We start from the raw sequence: 21,817 nt of genomic DNA, 5'->3' as shown, positions 1-21,817 counted from the left end.
AGAGAGAGAGGAGGAAGCAGGCTCCTTGCTGAGCAGAGAGCCCGATGCGGGGCCCGATCCCAGAACCCTAAGAGCATGACCTGAGCCGAAGGCAGAGGCTTTAACCCACTGAGCCACCCAGGCGCCACCCCCCCTTTTTTTAAACTAAGCTCTACACAAACATGGGGCTTGAACTCACAACCTTAAGATCAAGAGTTGCATGCTCTACTGTCTGAGGCAGCCAGGTGTCCCATCTCAGTCTAATTAAAAAAAAAAAAAAAAATTAAAATGCCACTTCTCCATTTGGTTGGTCCCAAGACTGCTGAAACAGAAGATGTGACAGAACTCCCAAACTGTCCTCCAGAGAGACTCAACCAATTTACATGCTATCAGCTGTCTCTGAAAACATCCGTTTTTCCCACAGCCTTGACCACATAGTAGGTCAAACTTTTAATGCTTTCTTCTACTGTTAGGAGTGGTTTAAAAAAAAAAAGGGAATTACTGATCTTTCAATGTTCACACCTCATATAATAAAAATGAGTACCTTTTCCTCATATTTGAGATATTTACATTTCCTTTTTAAAAAACTATCATTAACCGGACTTAAAAGTACCGGTGTTTCCGCTTCAAAGTTTTAGTGTTGTGAGTCCCTGAAGTCTTGCATTCATCTATTTATGTCATTTTTGTACAGATCCAGACTATTAGCTCCCTGCAGGCAGGTAATCAGTTTTATTGCTGTTCTAAGTCCAGGGCCTTGGAACCCCAATGGCACAGAACACTCAAATCTATTTATTAAATAAATGAATTTAAGTATGTTCTAGTAAAAAACTAGAAACAACCTGGTGGCAGATTAAATATGGCCAAAAATTCTTTGCAGCTCCTCCCATCAATGGGTGGATTTATTTCTCCACCACCTGAATTTGGGCTGACCTTGTAATTTGCTTTGACCAACAGATTGTGGCAGAAGTGTCTGTTATTTTAAGACTTTGTAGTTTCTGTTCTTTCTCTTTTGGAATATTTCTGCCATCAGAAGCAGCCCAGTTGGGTCTACTATAAGATGACAGGCAATGGCATAAAGGAGAAGCAACTGTAAGATATGGTGAGGCCACCTCAGACCATGCAACTTGAGGCAAACTGAGCAGATCCACTTAGCTGTACCCAGGCCAATGGACTTAGGAACAAATACATGGTGGTCTTATTATAAGGTGCCAGACTGTGGAGTAGTTTGTTACACGGCAACAGATAACTGAATTGAACTTCAATGTCCAATATGAGACTGGTTAAAGATACTATGAGTCATCCCTACAAGGGAATACTATGTAGCACTCTTTATAAATAGGGATACCAAAAAATCTCCAAGATATATTAATGAAAAAAATTCAGTCTTGAGATCTCAGAATCCAGACCTACAAATTCCAGTGGTCTGGACTTTTATATAACCCTGTGATGCAGGTACTACTACTAACTCTATTTTATAAACAGGAGGGGCACCTGGGTGGCTCAGTTGGTTAAGCCTCTGACTCTTGATTTCAGCTCAGGTCGTGGATCTTGGGGTCTTGGGATTGAACCCTGTATCAGACTCTGAGCTCAGGGCAGATTCTCAGCTCGAGATTCTCTCCCTCTACCCCTCTCCTGGCACACAGGAGCGTTCTCTCTCAAATAAAGAAATAAATCTTAAAAAAATTTTTTTAAATATGGGGCGCCTGGGTGGCTCAGTGGGTTAAGCCGCTGCCTTCGGCTCAGGTCATGATCTCGGGGTCCTGGGATCGAGTCCCACATCGGGCTCTCTGCTCAGCAGGGAGCCTGCTTCCTCCTCTCTCTGCCTGCCTCTCTGCCTACTTGTGATCTGTCAAATAAATTTAAAAAAAAATCTTTAAAAAAAAAAAAAAAAAAAAAAAAATTTTTTTAAATAAATAATAAGTAAATAGGAAAACTGAGCCCAGAGAGGTTAAGTAGTTTGTTTAAAGTTCACACAGCTAGGAAGTAGCTGGGCTATGAATGGAAACTAGCAGCTCTGGCTGGAAAGCTCTGGTTTCTAACACATGATGCTATACAGCTCACTCTGGCACTACCGACTCCCATTTTTCCCCTTTCTTTATTCTAGTTATAGTCCCTCCCTGCTTCACTATTTTCACCCAAGGACTACATTTCAAAATTAACTTTCTGGATTTTAGTAATGTTTATTATTATCTAAATGAATGAATCTCAAAGTTCATAGCTTTAACCTAAGGACAGTAAGCTAAATAAAAATCTCAAATAATTTGATACAAATCACAACTAACAATAAAAAAGTGAGTAAACAAACAGGAGGGAAGCCTGGAGATCTATATATTACAAAGTCTTTTTTTTTTTTAAGATTTTATTTATTTGACAGACAGAGATCACAAGTAGGCAGACAGGCAGGCAGAGAGAGAGGAAGAAGGAAGCAGGCTCCCCGCTGAGCAGAGAGCCTGATGCGGGGCTCGATTCCAGGACCCCGGGACCATGACCTGAGCCAAAGGCAGAAGCCCAACCCACTGAGCCACCCAGGTGCCCCTATAACAAAGTCTTAATTAAGCAGTTTTGTTATGTATCCAGCTCTTAAAAAGGCAACTTAGGAAAATAAGATTTAGGTAACATGCTTGGGACAATACAGAATACAAACCAATCTAATTAGTAACACATGCAATGCACATGAAGGTATAATTTTTAAAAATCTTATAATTAGGGGCGCCTGGGTGGCTCAGTGGGTTAAAGCCTCTGCCTTCGGTTCAGGTCATGATCCCAGGGTCCTGGGATCGAGCCCCACGTCCGGCTCTCTGCTCCGCAGGGAGCCTGCTTCCTCCTCTCTCTCTGCCTGCCTCTCTGCCTAGTTGTGATTTCTCTCTGTCAAATAAATAAAATATTAAAAAAAAAATCTTATAATTATAATGCATTGTGTAATTATAAAAGTATAACTAAAAAGGTAAAAGCTGCATGTACCCTGGAATAGCAAATGTTAAAGGTTACTTTGGGATTCTGGCAATTAAGGGTGTTTCTTTTACCTATTCTTTCTATACTTCCAAACTGTCACCCATGATAACACACTACCTTTATATCAAACATTTTAAAAGACAGTTCCTCGGGGCGCCTGGGTGGCTCAGTGGGTTAAGCCTCTGCCTTTCGCTCAGGTCATGATGCCAGCGTCCTGGGATCGAGCCCCGCATCGGGCTCTCTGCTTGGTGGGGAGCCTGCTTCCTCCTCTCTCTCTCTATGCCTGCCTCTCTCCCTACTTGTGATCTCTATCTGTCAAATAAATAAATAAAATCTTAAAAAAAAAAAAAAAGACAGTTCCTCTAATATCCAAAATAAACTCAATTTTATTTTATTTTATTTAAATTTTATTTATTTGACACAGAGAGAGAGAGACAGTGAGAGAGGGAACACAAGCAGGGGAACTGGGAGAGGGAGAAGCTGGTTTCCCGCTGAACAGGGAGCGCGATGCAGGGCTCGATCCTAGGACCCTGGGAACATGACCTGAGCCAAAGGCAGATGCTTAACGACTGAGCCACCCCAAAACAAATTCTCCTTTAGACAACAGAGTGTTTCTGAACCTTGACTCAGGTTAGTACATAAAACAAATTCAACATCTAAGCTGATAGTTATTAAAGTAAACACATATAGAAACACACACAGCAGCAAAAGTTAGAAAAGGCTGTATTTCCAAGACAGATGAAATACTGCTGTTTTTAAGTAGGCTCCACACCTAACATGGGGCTTGAACTCACGGCCCTGAGGTTAAGAGTTGCACGATCTACGGACTAAGCCATCCAGGTGTCCCTGGATGGGATGTTTTAAAATCATTAAAGAAAAGACAGATCTATGTACTAAAATGGAAGGACACTCAAACACAATTCTATTAAGAGTGACCCTTAGGGAATTATAAAAGATTTTTACCTTTTTAGTTGAATATTCCTAAAACTTCTGAATTTTTACCAAAAATGTTAGCTCATAAAACAATTATTTATAGAAAGGAAATTTTAGGTAAAAATATGGATATGTATGAAGATAAAGCTGTGGAAGAACAAGCACCAAGGTGCTGGCAAGCTGCTCTCTCTCTCTGGTTTCCAATTCTGATTTCTTCTTCCACTTTGAAGGGCCCTTGTGATTACAGAGGGCCCACTGAGATAATCCACAATCTCCTTCTTCTTATAATCAGGTGATAAGCAACCTTAATTCCTCTTTGCCATGTCACCTAACATATTCACAGATCCTCGGGATTAGGATGTGGACATGTTTGAGGAGGGGGTCATTACTTTGCCTACCACAATTCTGTAATAGCATAAAAATTTTTAAAAACAGCCACCTATTAAAAAACAAACAAAAAACCCAACCACCTAATATATTTAACAGACACATGCTAAATGGGCATAAAGGGTACCATAATTATTAAAAAAGGGTAACTTAAAATGTAAAAGGGTAAAATGAAATCCATCACCTCTTTCTTTTATGGATGAGGGCTCTTGGTATTTTATCTAAGAAATCTTGGTCTAACCTAGGGTCATGAAGGTTGTGTTCTGTTTTCTTTTCAAAGCTTAATAGTTTTGGGCCTTATATTTAGGCCTATGTTCCATTTTTAGGTTTTTATTTGGGGGGGTATAGATGTTTAATTGTTCCTGCATCATTTGTTGAAGAAATTGATATAAGCAATAATACTGATAACTTCTGGGGTGCCTGGGTGGCTCAACTGGTTAAGCTTCCGACTCTTGATTTCAGCTCAGGTCATGATCTCGGGGTCATGAGATCGAACCCCGTACGTAACCTGCTTAAAAGTCTCTCTCCACCTGTGCCCCTCCCTGCCCTACATGCTTGCACACATGTGTGCTCTCTCAAGAAAGGAAAAAAGGAAGGAGAAAGGAAGGAAAGAAGGAAAGGAACGATGGAAAGAAAGAACGAAAGAAAGAATGAATACTGGTAACTCTTTAAAAAAAAAGCAGCAAAGAAGATAGGGGTTGAAGAGTGGCAAAAATGGGTGAAGAGGATTAAAGGGTACAAACTTCCAATCCTAAAAATAAATAAGTCATAGGGACAAAAATAGAGCATAGGGAATACAGTCAATAATATTGTAATGCGCTTATCATGGTGAGCATTTCATAATATATGTAATTATGGAATCACTATGCTGTGTACCTGAAATGAATTTTTATTGTATGTCACCTACAAAAACAAAAACTTTTTTGGAAAGGAGCAAAAAGGAACACCTGCCTGGCTCAATGGGTAGAGCATGTGACCCCTGACCTCAAGATTTGAAGTTTGTGCCCCAAGTTGGGTGTAGAGCATACTATAAAAAAGAATAAAATACTATAAAAAAGAATAAGCATACTATAAAAATGAATAAAATGCACTCTCAGAATCAACTGGGTGGCTCAGTTGATTAAGTGTACAGCTCTTGATTTTGGCTCAGGTCACGATCTCAGAGTCGCGAGATCAAGCCCCGTGTCAGGCTCCATGCTCAGTATGGAGTCTGCTTATCCCTCTCCTTCTGCTCCTCCCCCAACTCCTGCGCTCTCTTTCTTTCTCTCGCTCAAATAAATAAAAGTCTTTTTAAAAAAAAAGAATAAAAATAAATTAAAAATAAAAGCAAAGGTGGAAAACTATACAATCATTCAGAAATTCCTGTACCCTACTGCCCCTACTCGCAAAAGAAGGTAAAAAAGCAACAGAGTAAGTACTAAATAAGGTATTACCCAATTGCCACAGACTTAACTTTTCAGGCCAGTGATCTAATGATTTAACTAATAAAACAAACAAGCAAAAAATTAAGTCTAAGAAAAATAATAAAATAATATTTACCTTTGGAATCAGCATTTGGGAACAGCCTGTTCCATGGCACCTTATTTTTGTGTGGAAGAGAAAGCAAGTAGTTTCTAGCTTTTAAATTTATTATACAGTTCAGGTCTTCCTGTGATGGGGATCCAAGAATACCTATCAGATAAAATAATGAGCTGTTAATTATCCAGACTCAGGCCAACTGACCTTCTGGCTGTGGACACAACAGACCCTGATAAGTGTTTTCTTACCATCTCCCCATGCTTACCTTTCTTAAAAGTTTTCACAAGGATCCTTAATATTTGGAATCAAGCAAGATTACAAACTCATAGGTTAAAGAGTTGTCAGAACTATTCTAGTTTCATGAAGTGACGCTTATGTAAAACTGTGGCAGGTGAACTGAGTAAATCTAGCTCCTAAAATGTTTGGTAACCTTACCCAGAATGTGGTTCAGCTGGTCGAGATAATGCTTCCCCGGGAAGATGGGCCTGTTGGACAGCATCTCTGCCAGAATGCAGCCTACAGACCAAATATCAATGGACTTGGTATAACCCTGTAGTGGGAAGGGAGAAAAGACTGAGAATGATACGTAATGTTACAGGACACAGTGAGATCCTCCTATAGAACAGGTACAAGAGAGGTACAGGTACAAGAGAGTGTGCAGATACAAGTAATAATTTGGGTTGTTGGACAACCAAGATTACTTGATTTTATTTCTCTCTTCAAAGCTGATTACTAATAAATGAGAATTTCCAAAGTATACTTCATTCCTTTTCTCAAATGATATGAAAGAAAGCAACCTTATAAGCTAAAGCTGGCAAAAGGAATAAACATTAATATCCCTTGCTTTAGGACATCTGTGGCCAATTTATTCATTTTGAAAAACCTGGAGACCAACTCAAAAGTAGAGGTACTGCTATACTTCTGGAGTATCTTTGTCCATTTTGCAAATCATTTTCAAAAAAGTTAGGCTGAAAATCCTTGATCTCTAGTGGGGGCGTGGGGTGTGTGGTATGTGCTGGCTCCAACATATTTTACTAATTTGTATTTGTCTTCTTTTTCTATTCAATTTTTAGGTATAATTTTTCTTTTAAAGGAATTCTGTGAAAAGACTTGTAATAATTATCTGTCTAAATCATACAACAGTGTAAAAAAACATAGCTCTCCAAGGAGTGTAAGTTGAATTTTGTGGAAAATGCAAGGTATAGTGATAAATGAACAGAGAAAAAAAATTCAGCCAAATATTAAAGTTTAGAGAAACACAGTGGGAAAAAATATTTTTGAAAATCAAACACAGAATGATCAGATCTGCAACTATGATAAACTTGGGTTGAATTTCAAGATCATTATTCCCCAAATTCTTGTACCCCAAAATAGCTTTTTTTTTTTTTTAAGATTTTATTTATTTATTTGACAGACAGAGATCACAAGCAGGCAGAGAGGCAAGCAGAGAGAGAGGAGGAAGCAGGCTCCCTGCGGAGCAAAGAGCCCGATGTGGGGCTCGATCCCAGCACCCACTTTAACCCACTGAACCACCCAGGCGCCCCCTAAAATAGCTTTTGCTTTGAGCCAAAACCAAATAAAGAGGAACATTTAAAACACACACACACACAAAATAACTAAAAAGAACCAGGGCTCCCTGGAGAAATAGCTGCTCTAAGTCTGGGACAGGGAACATACTATAAACCTGAAGCGTCCAGTGCCAAAAAGTAAGGAAGTGCTCAAAATTAGTGGGGATATGTCACAGAGGCTCCCCTTAGAAAACCCGGGACAACTTGAACATCAAATACAGAACGGTAGCTATGGAACTGAAGCCAGTGATTAAGATAACCATGAATTAATAAGTGGAGAGAAATGAAACAAAGAGGGAATGACAGAGCTACAAAATCATTAATGGATGGTAAAAGTAGTTGGTGGTTCAAAGTATGATGAAGAAAATAACTTATATAATCTTGAAGTATTTCCCCACAAATTTCTAATTTAACAATAATCTAATTTCTAATTTAATGATAATCTAAATCTATTAATCTAATAATAATTATTACCATAATTAATTATAATTATCACCACTATATGGTAGAGAACTAGAGAACATCACTGAACCAAAACATCAACATGAACTTCACCAATATGGACATAAACCATGCCTCCTGATACAACACGTTGAGAACAAAATATAGTTTCTGTGGTACTCATGCCCAGAATAAAACTGAGTTGCATGGGCACCTGGGTAGCTCAGCGGGTTAAGCCTCTGCCTTCAGCTCAGGTCATGATCTCAGGGTCCTGGGAACGAGCCCTGCATCGGGCTCTCTGCTTGGTGGGGAGCCTGCTTCCCTCTCTCTCTGCCTGCCTCTCTACCTACTTGTGATCTCTCTCTCTGTCAAATAAATAAATAAAATCTTAAAAAAACCCAAAAAAAAAACCCGAAGTGCATTCTACAAAACACTATTCTAAGGAAATACACGCTGAAATGCTTAGGGATAAAGGGGCCCATCTATAATGCACTCTCAGAAAATTCAGAGGGAAAAAAAAATCTACACATGTATACAGAGAGAATGATACAACAAAAAGGAAGGATAAAGAACTGGTGAGTCTGAATCTGAGGTGAAGGGTATACAGAAGTTCCAGCCAGCAGTTCTCCCAGGTGGTCCACAGCCCCGGTGGCTTCCCTCTAAGGATCTGAGAGGTGACACTACTTTTGTACTACTAAGGTGTTTTCCTTTCCATTCATTCTCTCACAAGTGCACAAGAGATTTTTCCAGAGGCTATACAGCATGTGACGACACTGTACACGAAATATGACAATATCTGGAACATCTGCTTAAGTCAGTGAACCAGTATTTTCCAAATACTAAATATTACAAAACCATGCATCAGTCAATGTAAGGTAGACCAATAGGTCTTTTTTTTTTTTTTTAAAGATTTTATTTATTTATTTGACAGAGACAGAGAGAGAGAGAGACTCGATCACAAGCAGGTAGAGAGGCAGGCAGAGAGAGCGGGGAAGCAGGCCCCCCGCTGAGCAGAGAACCCAACACAGGGCCCAATCCCAGGACCCTGAGATCACAACCCAAGCCGAAGGCAGAGGCTCAACCCAGTGAGCCACCCAGGCACCCCTAGAACAAAAGGTTTTAATAAGACTGTACAAAAAGTTCAGTGGCATGGTTTCAGATTCCACGACTAACTTTTCATTTTGTTGAGTTTCACTATAATATCAACAAAGAATAGTCACAAGTAGCTGAAAAGACTACTAACATACTCCCTTTCCCAATTATGTGTCTATGCGAAGACTCTTCTTCACGGACTTAAACCCAAACAACCTACTGGACAGACTGAATACAGAACTAGGCAAGAGTCCAGCAACAGTCTATTAGGCAACACGAAATGTGAAAAATGAGAACAGTGTCACTTTTCTAACTAAAATGTTTCTGTGGTGGAAAATAAACATACTTTTTAATGAAAAATACTTATGTTAACAAGCAGTAGTTTTATTATTGTTATTTAGACATTAATACTTCTTAAAAATTTCAGTACTGGGGCTGATGGATATAATGCACATAAATCTTGCTTTTAGGGTCTTTGATACTTTCTTTTTTCTTATTTAAAGATTTGTCTAACTTTTTAAAAATTTTTATTTATTTATTTGACAGAGAAAGACACAGTGAGAGAGGGAACACAAGCAGGGGGAGTAGGAGAGGGAGAAGCAGACTTCCCACTGAGCAGGGAGCCCGATGCCAGGCTCAATCCCAGGACCCTTGGGATCATGACCTGAGCTGAAGGCAGACACTTATCGACTGAGCCACCTGATACCCCAAAGATTTATCTTAGAGAGTGTGCGTGTGAGTGAGCAGGGAGGAGGGGCAAAAGGAGAGAGAGAGAGTCCCAAGCAGATGCCACACTGAGTGTGGAGTCCAACAGAATGCTCGATTCCATGACCCTCAGGATCCTAACCTGAGCCAAAACCAAGAGTCAGACGCTTAATCAACTGAGCCACTCAGAAACCCCTAGTTTGACACTTTTTAAGAGAGTGAAGGAATCTTGGGGTTCAAATGTTTGAGAACCACTGCCTTATACTTTTCTTGCAAGCTGAAAATTCTATGAAAATAAAATGTTACAAATACACAGCACTCGAGCCAAAATGGGGACAACAGGAGTATAGAAATAAAAAGATGATAATGGACAGGATGTATTTCATGAACTCATGAAATGAGTCCACAATAATGTTTTAAAAACAAAGGTAGGAGGGATGCCTGGGTGGCACAGTCAGTTAAGCCTCCGATTCCTGGTTTTGGCTCAGGTTGTGATCTCAGAGTCTTGAGATCAAGCCCTGCATTGGGCTCCCCACTCGGCAGGGAGTTGGCTTCCTCCATCCCTCTCCCTCTGTCTGTCCTCCTGCTTGTGCACGCTCTCTAAAATGACTAAATCTTTAAAAGAAAAAAAAAGTGGGAGATAGGAAGAGAAAGAGAAAGAGAAAAAATGGAAAGCTCTTCATTAGAAGCAGTGAATTAATGTAGAAGGAGTAACACATTTGGAAAATCACCATTTTGCAACCCCCAATATAATGAGAGGCAAGGGGTCATCATGGGGTAAATCACCAGAGTAAGACTGCTGGGAAACAGGAGCTCCATATACATGAATTCCAAGAATCCACGGGGTTCCTGCCAGAAAAGTGTGACCTAAACCTAATCATAAGGAACCAATCTGTACTCTGCAAAGTATTCAATGTCATGAAGAAGACAGGAAGGGCGGGAGGACCGTTCTAGAGTGAGATCACAGACTGAAAATAAAACAGCAACAGCTGTAAAGAACTTTTGGGCGGGATAACTGGGATGTCACTAAATTAATGCTATTGTCTCAGTGTGCTAAGAGTACTATGGCTGTGGGGAAAGAACACCACTCTGCCTTTAATGAGTATTAGTATGGCCCAAAGGGTCCAGGAGTAAAGTCTTAGTTTATGTTGGTGAAGTATCAGGTTTGACCAGTGGGAAGAGAGAGGTGGCAGAGAGGCAGGCAGAGACAGCCAGGGAAGGAGTAATAAGATATTAAAAGTTGGTAAACCGAGGGAAGGGGTATATAGGCGTTCACTGTGCTCTCAATTCTTCTAAGGGTTTGAAAATGTTCTAAATTAATAAAAAGAAAAAAAATGAATAGAGAACATTCTCAGGCTAGAGGTGCTATAAATAAAAAGAATTCACACTCAGTTTTATTTTAGTTAATTCTACAAGCAAGAAGTGCTGCGCACCCTGTAGAACAGAGGCCATCCTTTTTTGGTTACCCCCTCCCCCTGCCCCCGCACAGGGTGAAGACAGTGGAGTCATCTCAAGTTGGGATAGAGGCTGTAGGGCCACAAAGGCACCAGGATAAAAATCACACCATCAGCTCTGTTTTACAACCAGCAGGCATTGCGGACGCAGAGACACACACATACACACACGTAAATGCTTCTGGTTTGGAATGGCTGTCACATGGCCAGTCCAAAGAAAGAACCTGCTATTTGGGATTATGTGTAATACAGAATTATGAGAATCAACATGGCATTTTCTTCTTCGAAACATCTGTTACAATACAGCTTTCTTTATAATGGAATTTCTTTTAATGGAATTTTACTTTTATAACCAAAATGAACAAATGTATATCAAGAATAACTAACTGCTTTAAACAAATTCCATTTGCTCACAAAACAACTTATTGTTCATCTCAAGCCCTTCTACTATATGAAGGATGGAGGAGGAGAGTGAAGCCCATGGGCTAATTCTCTTAAAGCTTCCTGGGTCAACTTCTGGTTCCTAGATCTGAGACACAAGGCCCCATGTCTACTCTCATTGCTATTCTTCAGGTAATGTAAACATTACATTAACAGTAGATGGTGTTGAAGATCATCATGATAACATGACTCCCAGCTAATCCTTGGGCTGGACCCCAGTAGTAAGTTCCTCACCCCTTCCTCTAGCCTTGGAATATGTGTCTTCCCACCGTTCCCACAGCAGGCCATTTTCAAGGATATAGCCTTGAAAGAATACGTGTTTTTGAGACCATCTGGGCTGTATACGTGACTGAGCCCAGTTAAGGGCTCTATATAAACTTTTTTTTTTTTTTTTTTTAAAGATTTTATTTATTTAGTTGATAGAGAGAGATCACAAGTAGGCAGAGAGGCAGGCAGAGAGAGAGAGGAGGAAGCAGGCTCCCTGCCGAGCAGAGAGCCCGATGCGGGACTCGATCCCAGGACCTTGGGATCATGACCTGAGCCGAAGGCAGAGGCTTAAACCACTGAGCCACCCAGGCGCCCCTCTATATAAACTTTTAAGGTTTGGCAGATGAGTGCCAAGATTTACTCATCTTGTGGCTGCCCAAGACAAGCCTTGTAATAAGTTCCCTTACGTATTAAGACTGCCACTACCGATCTGGAGTGGTATGCCTCTTCAGTTTCTCTTTGCCCACCTAGTACTGGGGGTAGTCTGCAGCCCAAGAGATGGAATTAAGTTCAAAATCTCCTAATTTTGAGATATTAGATATAGAAGTATGTTGGGTCCACTTATTTTCTTAAATCTGACACTCATTCATACACTATTTGCAAATGATGTATTAAAAATACTGAATCTCAATCTCCACAGCAGCCCTCAATGATTGCCACCTGGCTCATAAACCTAAAAAAGATGTCATACTTCACTTTTTCTTGCTTTTATAAATTTATTCAATCATTTCTTACAACCAAGACACAGATATTGTTAGAAATGTTGGCCTTCCACCTGTATGCACTCTACACAGCCACTCTGAGATGCAGAGGTACATCTATCTGGAAGCAAGACTACCATACAATTTTGAAAGAATCCATAGTAGTTCCTATTCTTTCCATACCTACATTTTCTTCCAACTATGGTTGTAATTTTGCTGAAGAGACCTTCTTCATTACCAGATAAATCTGACTTTTGTAGAACAGCCCTGGTCCACCTTCAAAAAAATACGCACTATCAGATAACCTGTAACAAACCCAGCCTGCACTCATCTGTGGCAGCAGCAGGTGTTAACAGCTGCCATAAGTAGGACTTTAGAAAAGCTGACCAAGCGCAAGGACACAGACCATTTACTGCTAACAGTGACGAGATGGGCACGCCCCCCCCCCCAACTCTACAATACATCATCAGCACTACTCCAGCAGAGAGAGAGAGGCCAAAACCCAGGGCCCAGAAGGTTAATGCTGAACTGGAAGATTAAGGCAGCAGCTTGATTCTGGCCAGACAGGCCAAGCCTCAAGCTAGGTAGACAGAGGCTTACTGAGAGGGAGGCTTACTCCAACACATATCCAAAGTCCTTTTGCTTCTTGGTTTTCTTTTTATGAAAACCTCTGATCCTTACCTTGGAATTCAACATGATTTCTGGAGCCCTGTACCAACGTGTGGCTACATACTCTGTCAGGAACCCTGTGTGATCATGGTCTGGATCTGCAACACGGGCCAAGCCAAAGTCACAGATCTAAGGGAGAAAAAAAATGGGACACATTAGAGACTCTAATGAAATTAGTATCAAAATATTATAAAAATAAAAAAAGATAACAGCAATAATGATGATGATAAGCAGATGCTACCATTACTATGTGGCAGAAGCTTCCCTGTTAATTCTGTATACTCATTTTTTTTTTTTTTAAGATTTTATTTATTTATTTGACAGAGATCACAAGTAGGCAGAGAGGCACGGAGAGAGGGGAAGCAGGCTCCCTGCTGATCAGAGAGCCTGATGCGGGGCTCGATTCCAGGAGCCTGGGATCATGACCCGAGCTGAAGGCAGACGCTTAATGACTGAGCCACCAAGGAGCCCCTATATACTCATTCTTATACAAACCTCACAACAACCTGGAAGGCAGTGATGACCATTCAACATGTTGGAGATGAAGAACAGGCTGGAGAACTCTGTTAAGAGGCATTTTCATCTTTCACTATCTGCTTATCCCACAGAAATCTTGCTTAGGTCACTTGACAGAAACTGTTCTGGGTAAAAATAAAGTTTCCAGAAACTTCCCTGGGTCCTTTCTCGGGCCTACTCCTGCTGGTCCCTGAGGATAACACTGTTAGATCAGCTCCTTGACCTACACTTGCCTTGCTTCTCAGACTTTACTTCCTGCCATTCTTCTACCTGCTCCACAAATGTAGGTATCTCCAAAGGTTCTTTTCTTTTTTTAAGAGATTTTATTTGACAGAGAGATATACAGTGAGAGAGGGAACACAAGCAGGGGGAGCAGGAGAGGGAGAAGCAGGTTTCCTGCCACCAAGCAGGGAGCCTGATGCAGGGCTCGATCCCAGGACCCTGGGATCATGACCTGAACCAAAGGCAGACACTTAACAACTGAGCCACCCAGGCACCCCATCCTCCAAAGATTCTTCCCACATTCCTTCTCTTCCATGTAGTCAAATCCACTCCCAAAGCCTTATGAGAGGTTTCACATTCTGAAGACTAATTTTTTCAAGATTTTATTTGACAGAGAGAGAGAGAAAGAGAGCGCAGACAACCAGGGGGAACAGCAGAGGGAGAGGGAGAAGCAGGCTCTCTACAGAGCAGGGAGCCCAATGCAGGGATTAATCCCAGAAACAGGGGATCATAACTCAAGCCGAAGGCAGACACCCAACCGAATGAGCCACTCAGGTGCCCCAAATACTTTAGTGCTACTCCAGACTCAAAAACATATGAAATTTTACTATAATATACAGTTGACTCTTGAAGAACATGGGTTTAAACTATGCAAGTCTGCTCACACATGGATTTTTTTTTTTCCAGTAAAATATATTGGAAAACTTTTTGGGAGATCTGCAACATCTGAAAAAAACTTGCAGATGAACTGTGTAGCCTAGAAATATCAAAAAAATTAAGTTAGGTATTATTGCAGGAATACAGTGTACAATACATATGACATACAAAATATGTTAATTGACTTGATGTTGTTGGTTAAAGTTCCTGGTCAATAGAAGGTTATTAAACTTGGGGGAAGTCAAACTTACACGCAGATCTTTTTTTATGCAGGTTTTTAATTGTGTGTGTGTGGGGGGTGGCGGGGTGTTGGTGTCCCATATTCCCGTGTTGTTCAAGGGTCAACTACACTTCAACTCACACAACTGGAGGATGTTTTAATTCCTCGGCATCTGGAGAACTAACCTAAGAAAGCAGGAGACATGTTAATAAATACAGGTCAGAGTATAAGGCAAGGCAGCCTGGAAAACAGACTGTTTTGGAACGTTACTACTTTAATTCAGTTAAGAAATATGAGCCTGAGCTCGGGCCATAAAAATGGAGACAAGGAGATATTAAGATATGTCTTAAGACATGCTTAAGAGATATTCATAGGACTTAAATGGATATCAATCTTTGCTTCAATGTCCCAGAGTCGGGTGTCTCAACTCAACTTTGGAAAGTTCACATTCACCTGACAAATGTCTTCCTCTAGCCTTGGACCATGGCATCGCCATACAGTGCCTCTGATCCCACAGGTCCTGCAGCAGACTTCGACTCACCATTCAGGAAGGGTTATGTATCTGTGGCTGCACAATTCTCATCAATCTACTGCATCTTTAAAAGAAGCAAATGTCACATCTGCTTTGCCAAGTTACTCTAACAAAGGCAATTTTCTATGTGTATTGAGTGGCCTGATGAGGAAATCCTGGTCCTGCTCCATAGCTCTGACACTAACTCTGGCCACTGTACTCTCGTAACTTCAGTCTACATTAACATCCACCATAAGCACCATCCTCACCTTTCAAAGCTGGCTTGCCAATTGATGCCATTACACTCCTAATAGTTATGGGCCTGTAAGAGAACCTGGCTGATGTATGGCCATAAGCTTTTATGTGGGCTCATAGTAAATACTAACTTTGGCCTGGCTGATCCTGAGGCTTTCAATGTACCTGGCACCCTGTTTGTTTCTTTCAAGCCTTTTTTTCTATCAATTCCAGTGACACCAACTGCAGGAAGGCTTCCTAGTAGTCATGCCCAGGAGGCTCACTAGCAACATGATCCTCTTTGGCATGATTTCCAACTCAGAGAAGCAACAACTGATGATTTCTTCCTATATCTGGAGGTGAGTCCTCTAAACCATTCCAAGCTATCACCTGCCATATTGCCCTACCACCAATCCTTTTTAATTCTGTGGCTTGAATTCCTCAATGTATCTGTGACCCAGTTTCTCTTTTTAGGGCTAACACTTCATCTGATTCGAATTCAACCAAAGCTCACCATTCAGTCTGCCCTCTGTTGTATAAACGGACACCTAAAGCCACATCTTGAATTGTACAGAGAAGAAATACTGCATCTTGTCAGCAGTGCAAAACCAGCACAAACCCCAAACCATGGTCACAGATCCTTCACTGCCCCCATGGACAGAGATTGGATGGGTCCAGACTTGACACACGGCTCTTCATTGGCTAGCTGAATTTAAAAAAAGTAAGTCCCAGATAGATTTTAAAAGCCAGAATATAAGAAATTCACATATGAGGGAGGCCATGTACTGAAGCTGCTCCTGGATTGTGGACAAAGAAATGGAAGCTGTGTTTTAGAGGGGTTGATTACATTCCTAATAACCTACAAAGACAGGGGGCAAGTGGATAACTTTAAACACAGTCATGGCAGATATATTTTCTAAAAAGGGACACATCATTCTAACCCCATCCTCCACGCTCTTCTTTTAAGGTCTCTGAACTTTTATCAAGAGGGCAGAATCTATCTTCCCTCCTCTTGAATCTGGGCAAACCTTTTTAACAGCCTGTACCAAAAGAACAGGGCAGAAGTGATACTATGTGACTTCGGAGGCTATATCATAAAATGCAACACGACTTCCACTGGGCTCTCTCTCTACTGGGGTACCTGGAACCCTCAGGAGGAAACCCAGGACACCTGGGCTATATGTGAGTGTTCCAGGTGACAGCCAGTATCAATTGCTAGGTACATGAGAGGATTCCAGTCCCTACTTTCACATCTTCTAGCTGATATCCAGATGTGGGAGCAGAAACCAAGCATCACCACTCTACCCTTTGACTAATTCCTGATCCACAGAAATGATGAGCTAATACATGATTACTGTTGTTTCAGACCACTACTTTTCAGGTGATTTGTTATAGAGGAAGAAACAGCTAATACAGCAGTAGTGGACACAGTACTTGTGGTGGGACAGGCACTCTCTGAGGAGGTCCCACGGAAGTGATACTGAACCACTGAAATGATGCTAACTATGGAAAGACCCGGGGAAAGCCAGAGCATGCCCTAAAGAATCCAGCTGGCCAAGTATGAGGGGCAGAGGTGGAAACTAGACCTGAAGCCTCCTAAAACGGCTCTTGAATTACTGCTTCCACATCTCAACTGGCATGACTTTTAGCTGAGATTCAGTTTAGTTTGCCTGGAATTAGGAAAACTAGCCTGGTTACCTGCCTGCAAGCTAATTCATCCTCTAGATTCCTGTCTAAATGCTGTTTCTAAAATATAAATCACCTTTCTGGCTCAAAATCTTTAACCAATCCCCTTCACCTACTGAACAAAATGCAATTTTTTTTTTAAAAGATTTTATTTGAGAGAGAGAGAGCACATGAGGAGGAGAGGGGCAGAGGGAGAGGGAGAAGCAGGCTCCCTGCTGAGCAGGGGCTTGATCCCAGGATCTGAGCTGGAGGCACATGCTTAGCTGACTGAGGCACCCAGGTGCCCTGAAATCCTAATTATTTAAGCGTAACCTTCAAGACTATTCACATGCTGCCACCAAACTATCTTCCTAATCTCCTCTCTCCTGCTATCTTCTCTGCCCACATCTGCTCCTACTGACTCCATACTACATCTGCGTTTATGACCTAACTGTGCAATGACCTCTCTACTGAGTGCCCTATCCATGCCATTTCCTTACCTTAAACCCAGCTTGAATGTTACCCCTTCTAAGAAGTTCCCCAGAAATCAACAACACCCCACCCAAGAACTCACTGCTCACTTTTCCAAACTCCTCTAACACTGTTAGACACATATTAAAGTACATCCCACAATCCATGACAGCTGTGCATATGCTCATCTCCCCAGCTAAAAGAGAATCAAGTCCCTAGAAAAAGGCAACACTTGACTGACTTGTTATTCCTAAATGTCACATACATGGTGGACACGTGATGTTTGGTTAATAAATGACTTACTTCACATGTTTATAGGAAGCACAACAACTGGAGTGGATTAACTGGCTCAGACTCTAGTGGTAACCATTTTTCACAATATCTGAATTACTGATAATCTTTTAAAAAATAAAAATCAAGGTATGGAGTTACCAGGGTTAATATCTTACGTTAAACAATTAATGTTAGTAAAATTACACCATTCAAAGTGGCAATATTGAGGAAGAAGGACAAATTAAAAGCTGGAATTCCTAGTATTCCTTCACCAGGAAGGACAACATAACCTATCATGCTGAATGCTTCAATATAACTATCTTCTTTTTTTCTTTTTTAAAGATTTTATTTATTTATTTGACAGACAGAGATCACAAGTAGGCAGAGAGGCAGGCAGAGAGAGAGGAGGAAGCAGGCTCCCTGCTGAGCCCGATGTGGGGCTCGATCCCAGGACCCCGGAACCATGACCCGAGCCGAAAGCAGAGGCTTTAACCCACTGAGCCACCCAGGCGCCCCTATAACTATCTTCTTAAGATTAAAACTAAATGTGCAGTTGTTCTTCCTCATCCTCTCCCCGCAGGAAATCCAGTCCAAAAGCCCTTAAGGGGTTGGCCATGTGACATAAGGATCTCTGTGGGGTTGGGAGAACCACAGTGGCCCACAGGGGTATGAGGAACCCAAGCGGAAATAAGAGGGAGCTCCAGATCACAGCATGGTCTATGTGTGAGATGAAGAGGGAATTCATATGGGGAGGCAGCAGCAGCCCACCTAGGGTCTGAGAGTCTGAGCAAAGTGAGCAGAGGATCCACGGATGATACTGTACAAACCAATTATTTCACTGAAGTTGCAAAATGATGATTTTTCTAGTTTACTATTTGTTCTGCATAACTAGCTGGCATTCTTTTTAAAGAGCCAATTCTTCACCAACTGGAGCTGTTTACCCTGATGCACAAACCACACTGGAAAAACAAGAAAAATGTTTCATCCCTTTCCTTTAGTGACTGATGTTCAGAATAGTAAGTTGGTATAAGGGTGACCTCGTTTTACTACTTATATCCCCCCGGCCTAGCACAGGACATAGAACGAGCAGGTTCTCAAAAGTTATTGGTTACAATTTAAAAAATAGAGGGAGATGTGGGGTTTAGACCTCTAGAAGATTTCACAACTCCATTCACAGTCATCAATGAAAAGCTCATATGATTTAAAAAACAGACCAAAAAAAACCCCACCGTAACACTGAAGGTTAGCCAAATTTATATGGTATTGACTAAAAACTACAAAGGTTACAAAATTAAAAAAAAAATTCATCATAATTCCATACAAAGGAAGGTAGGACAAACTGCATATGATACAAGAAACACAAAATGAGCTCTAGCACTTCTACCTGGCTACTTTACAGGCTCTGCAAACTCAGATTTTCATTAAACAAAGGAAACCCCAAAGATAGGTTTCACTTCCTGTCTTTCAGAATCCTCCTTCCTAGGCATAACCAGAACTAAAAAGGCTATGATACTAACAACCTGGGACTCCAAATGGGATTTCTGTGGGCTCTGTCTAGCAAACATTAAGGACACAGACTGCTAGAGACCTAATTCCCCTGGCAGTTCCACTAGAAATATGCCAGCAAAATCTCCAAATAGATCTATAACCCTTGTATTTCTTTGGCCCTAAGAAATGAAATGGGAGTCTATAAGAGAGGCTCCCAGAAGGTTCTAAGAGGTCAACATCTATTTGTCTCAGGGCTTCAGATAACAAGGGAAAAGCATGTTTATGGAAGTGAGAAAGAAATCTTACTATTATTGACCCTGAAAAGTTAACAGTCTAAAGACATTAATAACAGCTGATATCCTGAGGGCTCAAGAGTAAGAAATACTTTAGTAACAGAAGCCAATGGAAAAAAGGAAGGAAATGACATGACTGTCTACTTGAAAATTCAAAAAACCCTAAATGACAAGAGGTAAGATCACCAGTTACAAACTTTCTTGGCACAGGGACCTGTAGTACAGGTATCATGGTCACCCCAGGGTACTGAGGATGTGATAGATATACAGTGATTTCAGAGCTCAAGCAAACAAGCCTCTTTTCCCCATTGGTGCTCTCAACCCTTATATACGCACCTAAACTGTCACTGTACCTTGACCTACTTTTGGGACATGCTCACCATGACAAATCAGAGGTGACACGCCATCCCTCCTGAATATTTATGCCCATGTGAATTAAACACACCCCATATGCACATTTCCAAAAATGTGGGTGAATTGTACCATTGTAAATATCTATATAATACCATCATATTTCTGAATTTCTGTGTTATACTGGGTTTTGAAAACAAAACATGGATTGTGCAGATGGCCAACAACACAGATCTATCAACGTGGGTATAAATTTTGATGAGTATGAATAAAATGGCCCTAGGTAAAGACAAGCCCACAAACAGACAAAAAAGTAGTCTGGTTCTGTTTGTTTTCTTCTTAAGGATGAGCATTTTCTTTTTCTTTTTTTTTTTTTTTAAGATTTTATTTATTTATTTGACAGAGATCACAAGTAGGCAGAAAGAGAGGAGGAAGCAGGCTCCCTGCTGAGCAGAGAGCCTGATGTGGGGCTCAATCCTAGGACTCTGGGATCATGACCCAAGCCGAAGGCAGAGGCTTTAACCCACTGAGCCACCCAGGCGCCCCAAGGATGAGCATTTTCAAACAAAAGTAATGGGTGAACTTTTCCTAGAAATATTATATACTGAAAATACTGATCGAGAACGTGTCTTCAAAAACAAACAGAAGCAATTTGTCATAACAGAGTTGTGGTAAGAAACAGAAAGAAAAAAGGAAGAACTAGGAGACAAAAATACTGTAATTTTTCAAGAAAATGACTAAGAGCCAACGAAGTGTGGCTATTCCTATGAGCAGCTTCATTCCTTTTGTGCCCACCTGGCTTTTAGCTGCAGATTGATGGAAAAGGATCTGGTTACACCCCATGTAAGACAAGAATCTAACTCTGTCAGATCCCAATAGGTGAAAGAGTCCAACCCAACTATATCTAATGTAGGAAGCTACCCTCTAATACATCTCACAGAATGTTGGTCACCCTGTTTCAAACACTCAATGATAGTGAATAAGCTGATCAACCCCCTGGAACAGAACCCACTGCCTTTTTTTCAGATAGTTCCAGAAGGTTCTCCAAGATCTACCTTCAACCAACAGCTCCAACTTAGCATCAATGACTTCCTAATTCTCATCCAAAACTGTAGCCATACAAAGCAGGCCTCAGTGTTTATGCACTAATCCCTTAACTTCTTACTTTCCTTTCTGTTGTTCCTTTTGCCTACTATGATACTCTTTGCTCAACATAGCCACTCCCTTACTGAAAGCCTGCCCATCTCTAGAGGACCAGCATGGACACCACCTGCTTCCTGATGCCTCTCAAAGCCCCAGCCAACTAACCCACTCTCTCCTTTGCATTTGTACACTATTCTTTTCAGTATCTCCGTTACAGCAGATATTATTACAATAATTCATTGTTTATCAGACTTCTGACCTACGAGTTTTCAAATTGCAGAGACAAACACTCCTCCCTCTCCCTTGCCAGGTATTCCTTAAGGGCTTCTCACAGGAATGTCTGTTAAACTGAGGTCCAAGAAATGATCATTGTTATACGTCTAAATGCACTTTTTAAATAGCTTTAAGATATAATTTGCATACAACATAATTCATCCATTTAAGGTATGTAATTCAATGGTTTTGGTATTATGCTCAAAGGGCACACAACTGTTACCACCATCTAATTTTAGAATATTTTTGTTTGCTTCTTTTTTTTTTTTTTTTTTAAAGATTCATTTATTTGACAGATAGAGACCACAAGCAGGCAGAGAGGCAGGCAGAGAGAGAGAGAGAGAGGAGGAAGCAGGCTCCCCGCCAAGCAGAGAGCCCGATGCGGGGCTCGAT

The 21,817-nt window shown here is 41.0% G+C and overlaps 1 protein-coding gene across 1 annotated transcript in view; it reads right to left on the bottom strand.

Moving 5' to 3' along the window:
• MAPK1 (mitogen-activated protein kinase 1) overlaps positions 1–21,817 on the bottom strand; it is a 113,383-nt gene that overhangs the window by 20,311 nt on the left and 71,255 nt on the right. Inside the window, exons 4-6 of the mRNA XM_046024648.1 lie at positions 13,120–13,236; positions 6,205–6,319; positions 5,791–5,922 (exon numbers count right to left, since the gene is read on the bottom strand). Coding sequence (XP_045880604.1) covers positions 5,791–5,922; positions 6,205–6,319; positions 13,120–13,236 — 364 coding nt within the window. The remainder of the gene's footprint in view (positions 1–5,790; positions 5,923–6,204; positions 6,320–13,119; positions 13,237–21,817) is intronic.

This window comes from Meles meles, chromosome 12 (genome assembly GCF_922984935.1).
Source record: "Meles meles chromosome 12, mMelMel3.1 paternal haplotype, whole genome shotgun sequence".
In the NCBI taxonomy this organism is placed as follows: Eukaryota; Metazoa; Chordata; class Mammalia; order Carnivora; family Mustelidae; genus Meles; species Meles meles.
This window is presented reverse-complemented; position numbering and strand designations above follow the sequence as displayed.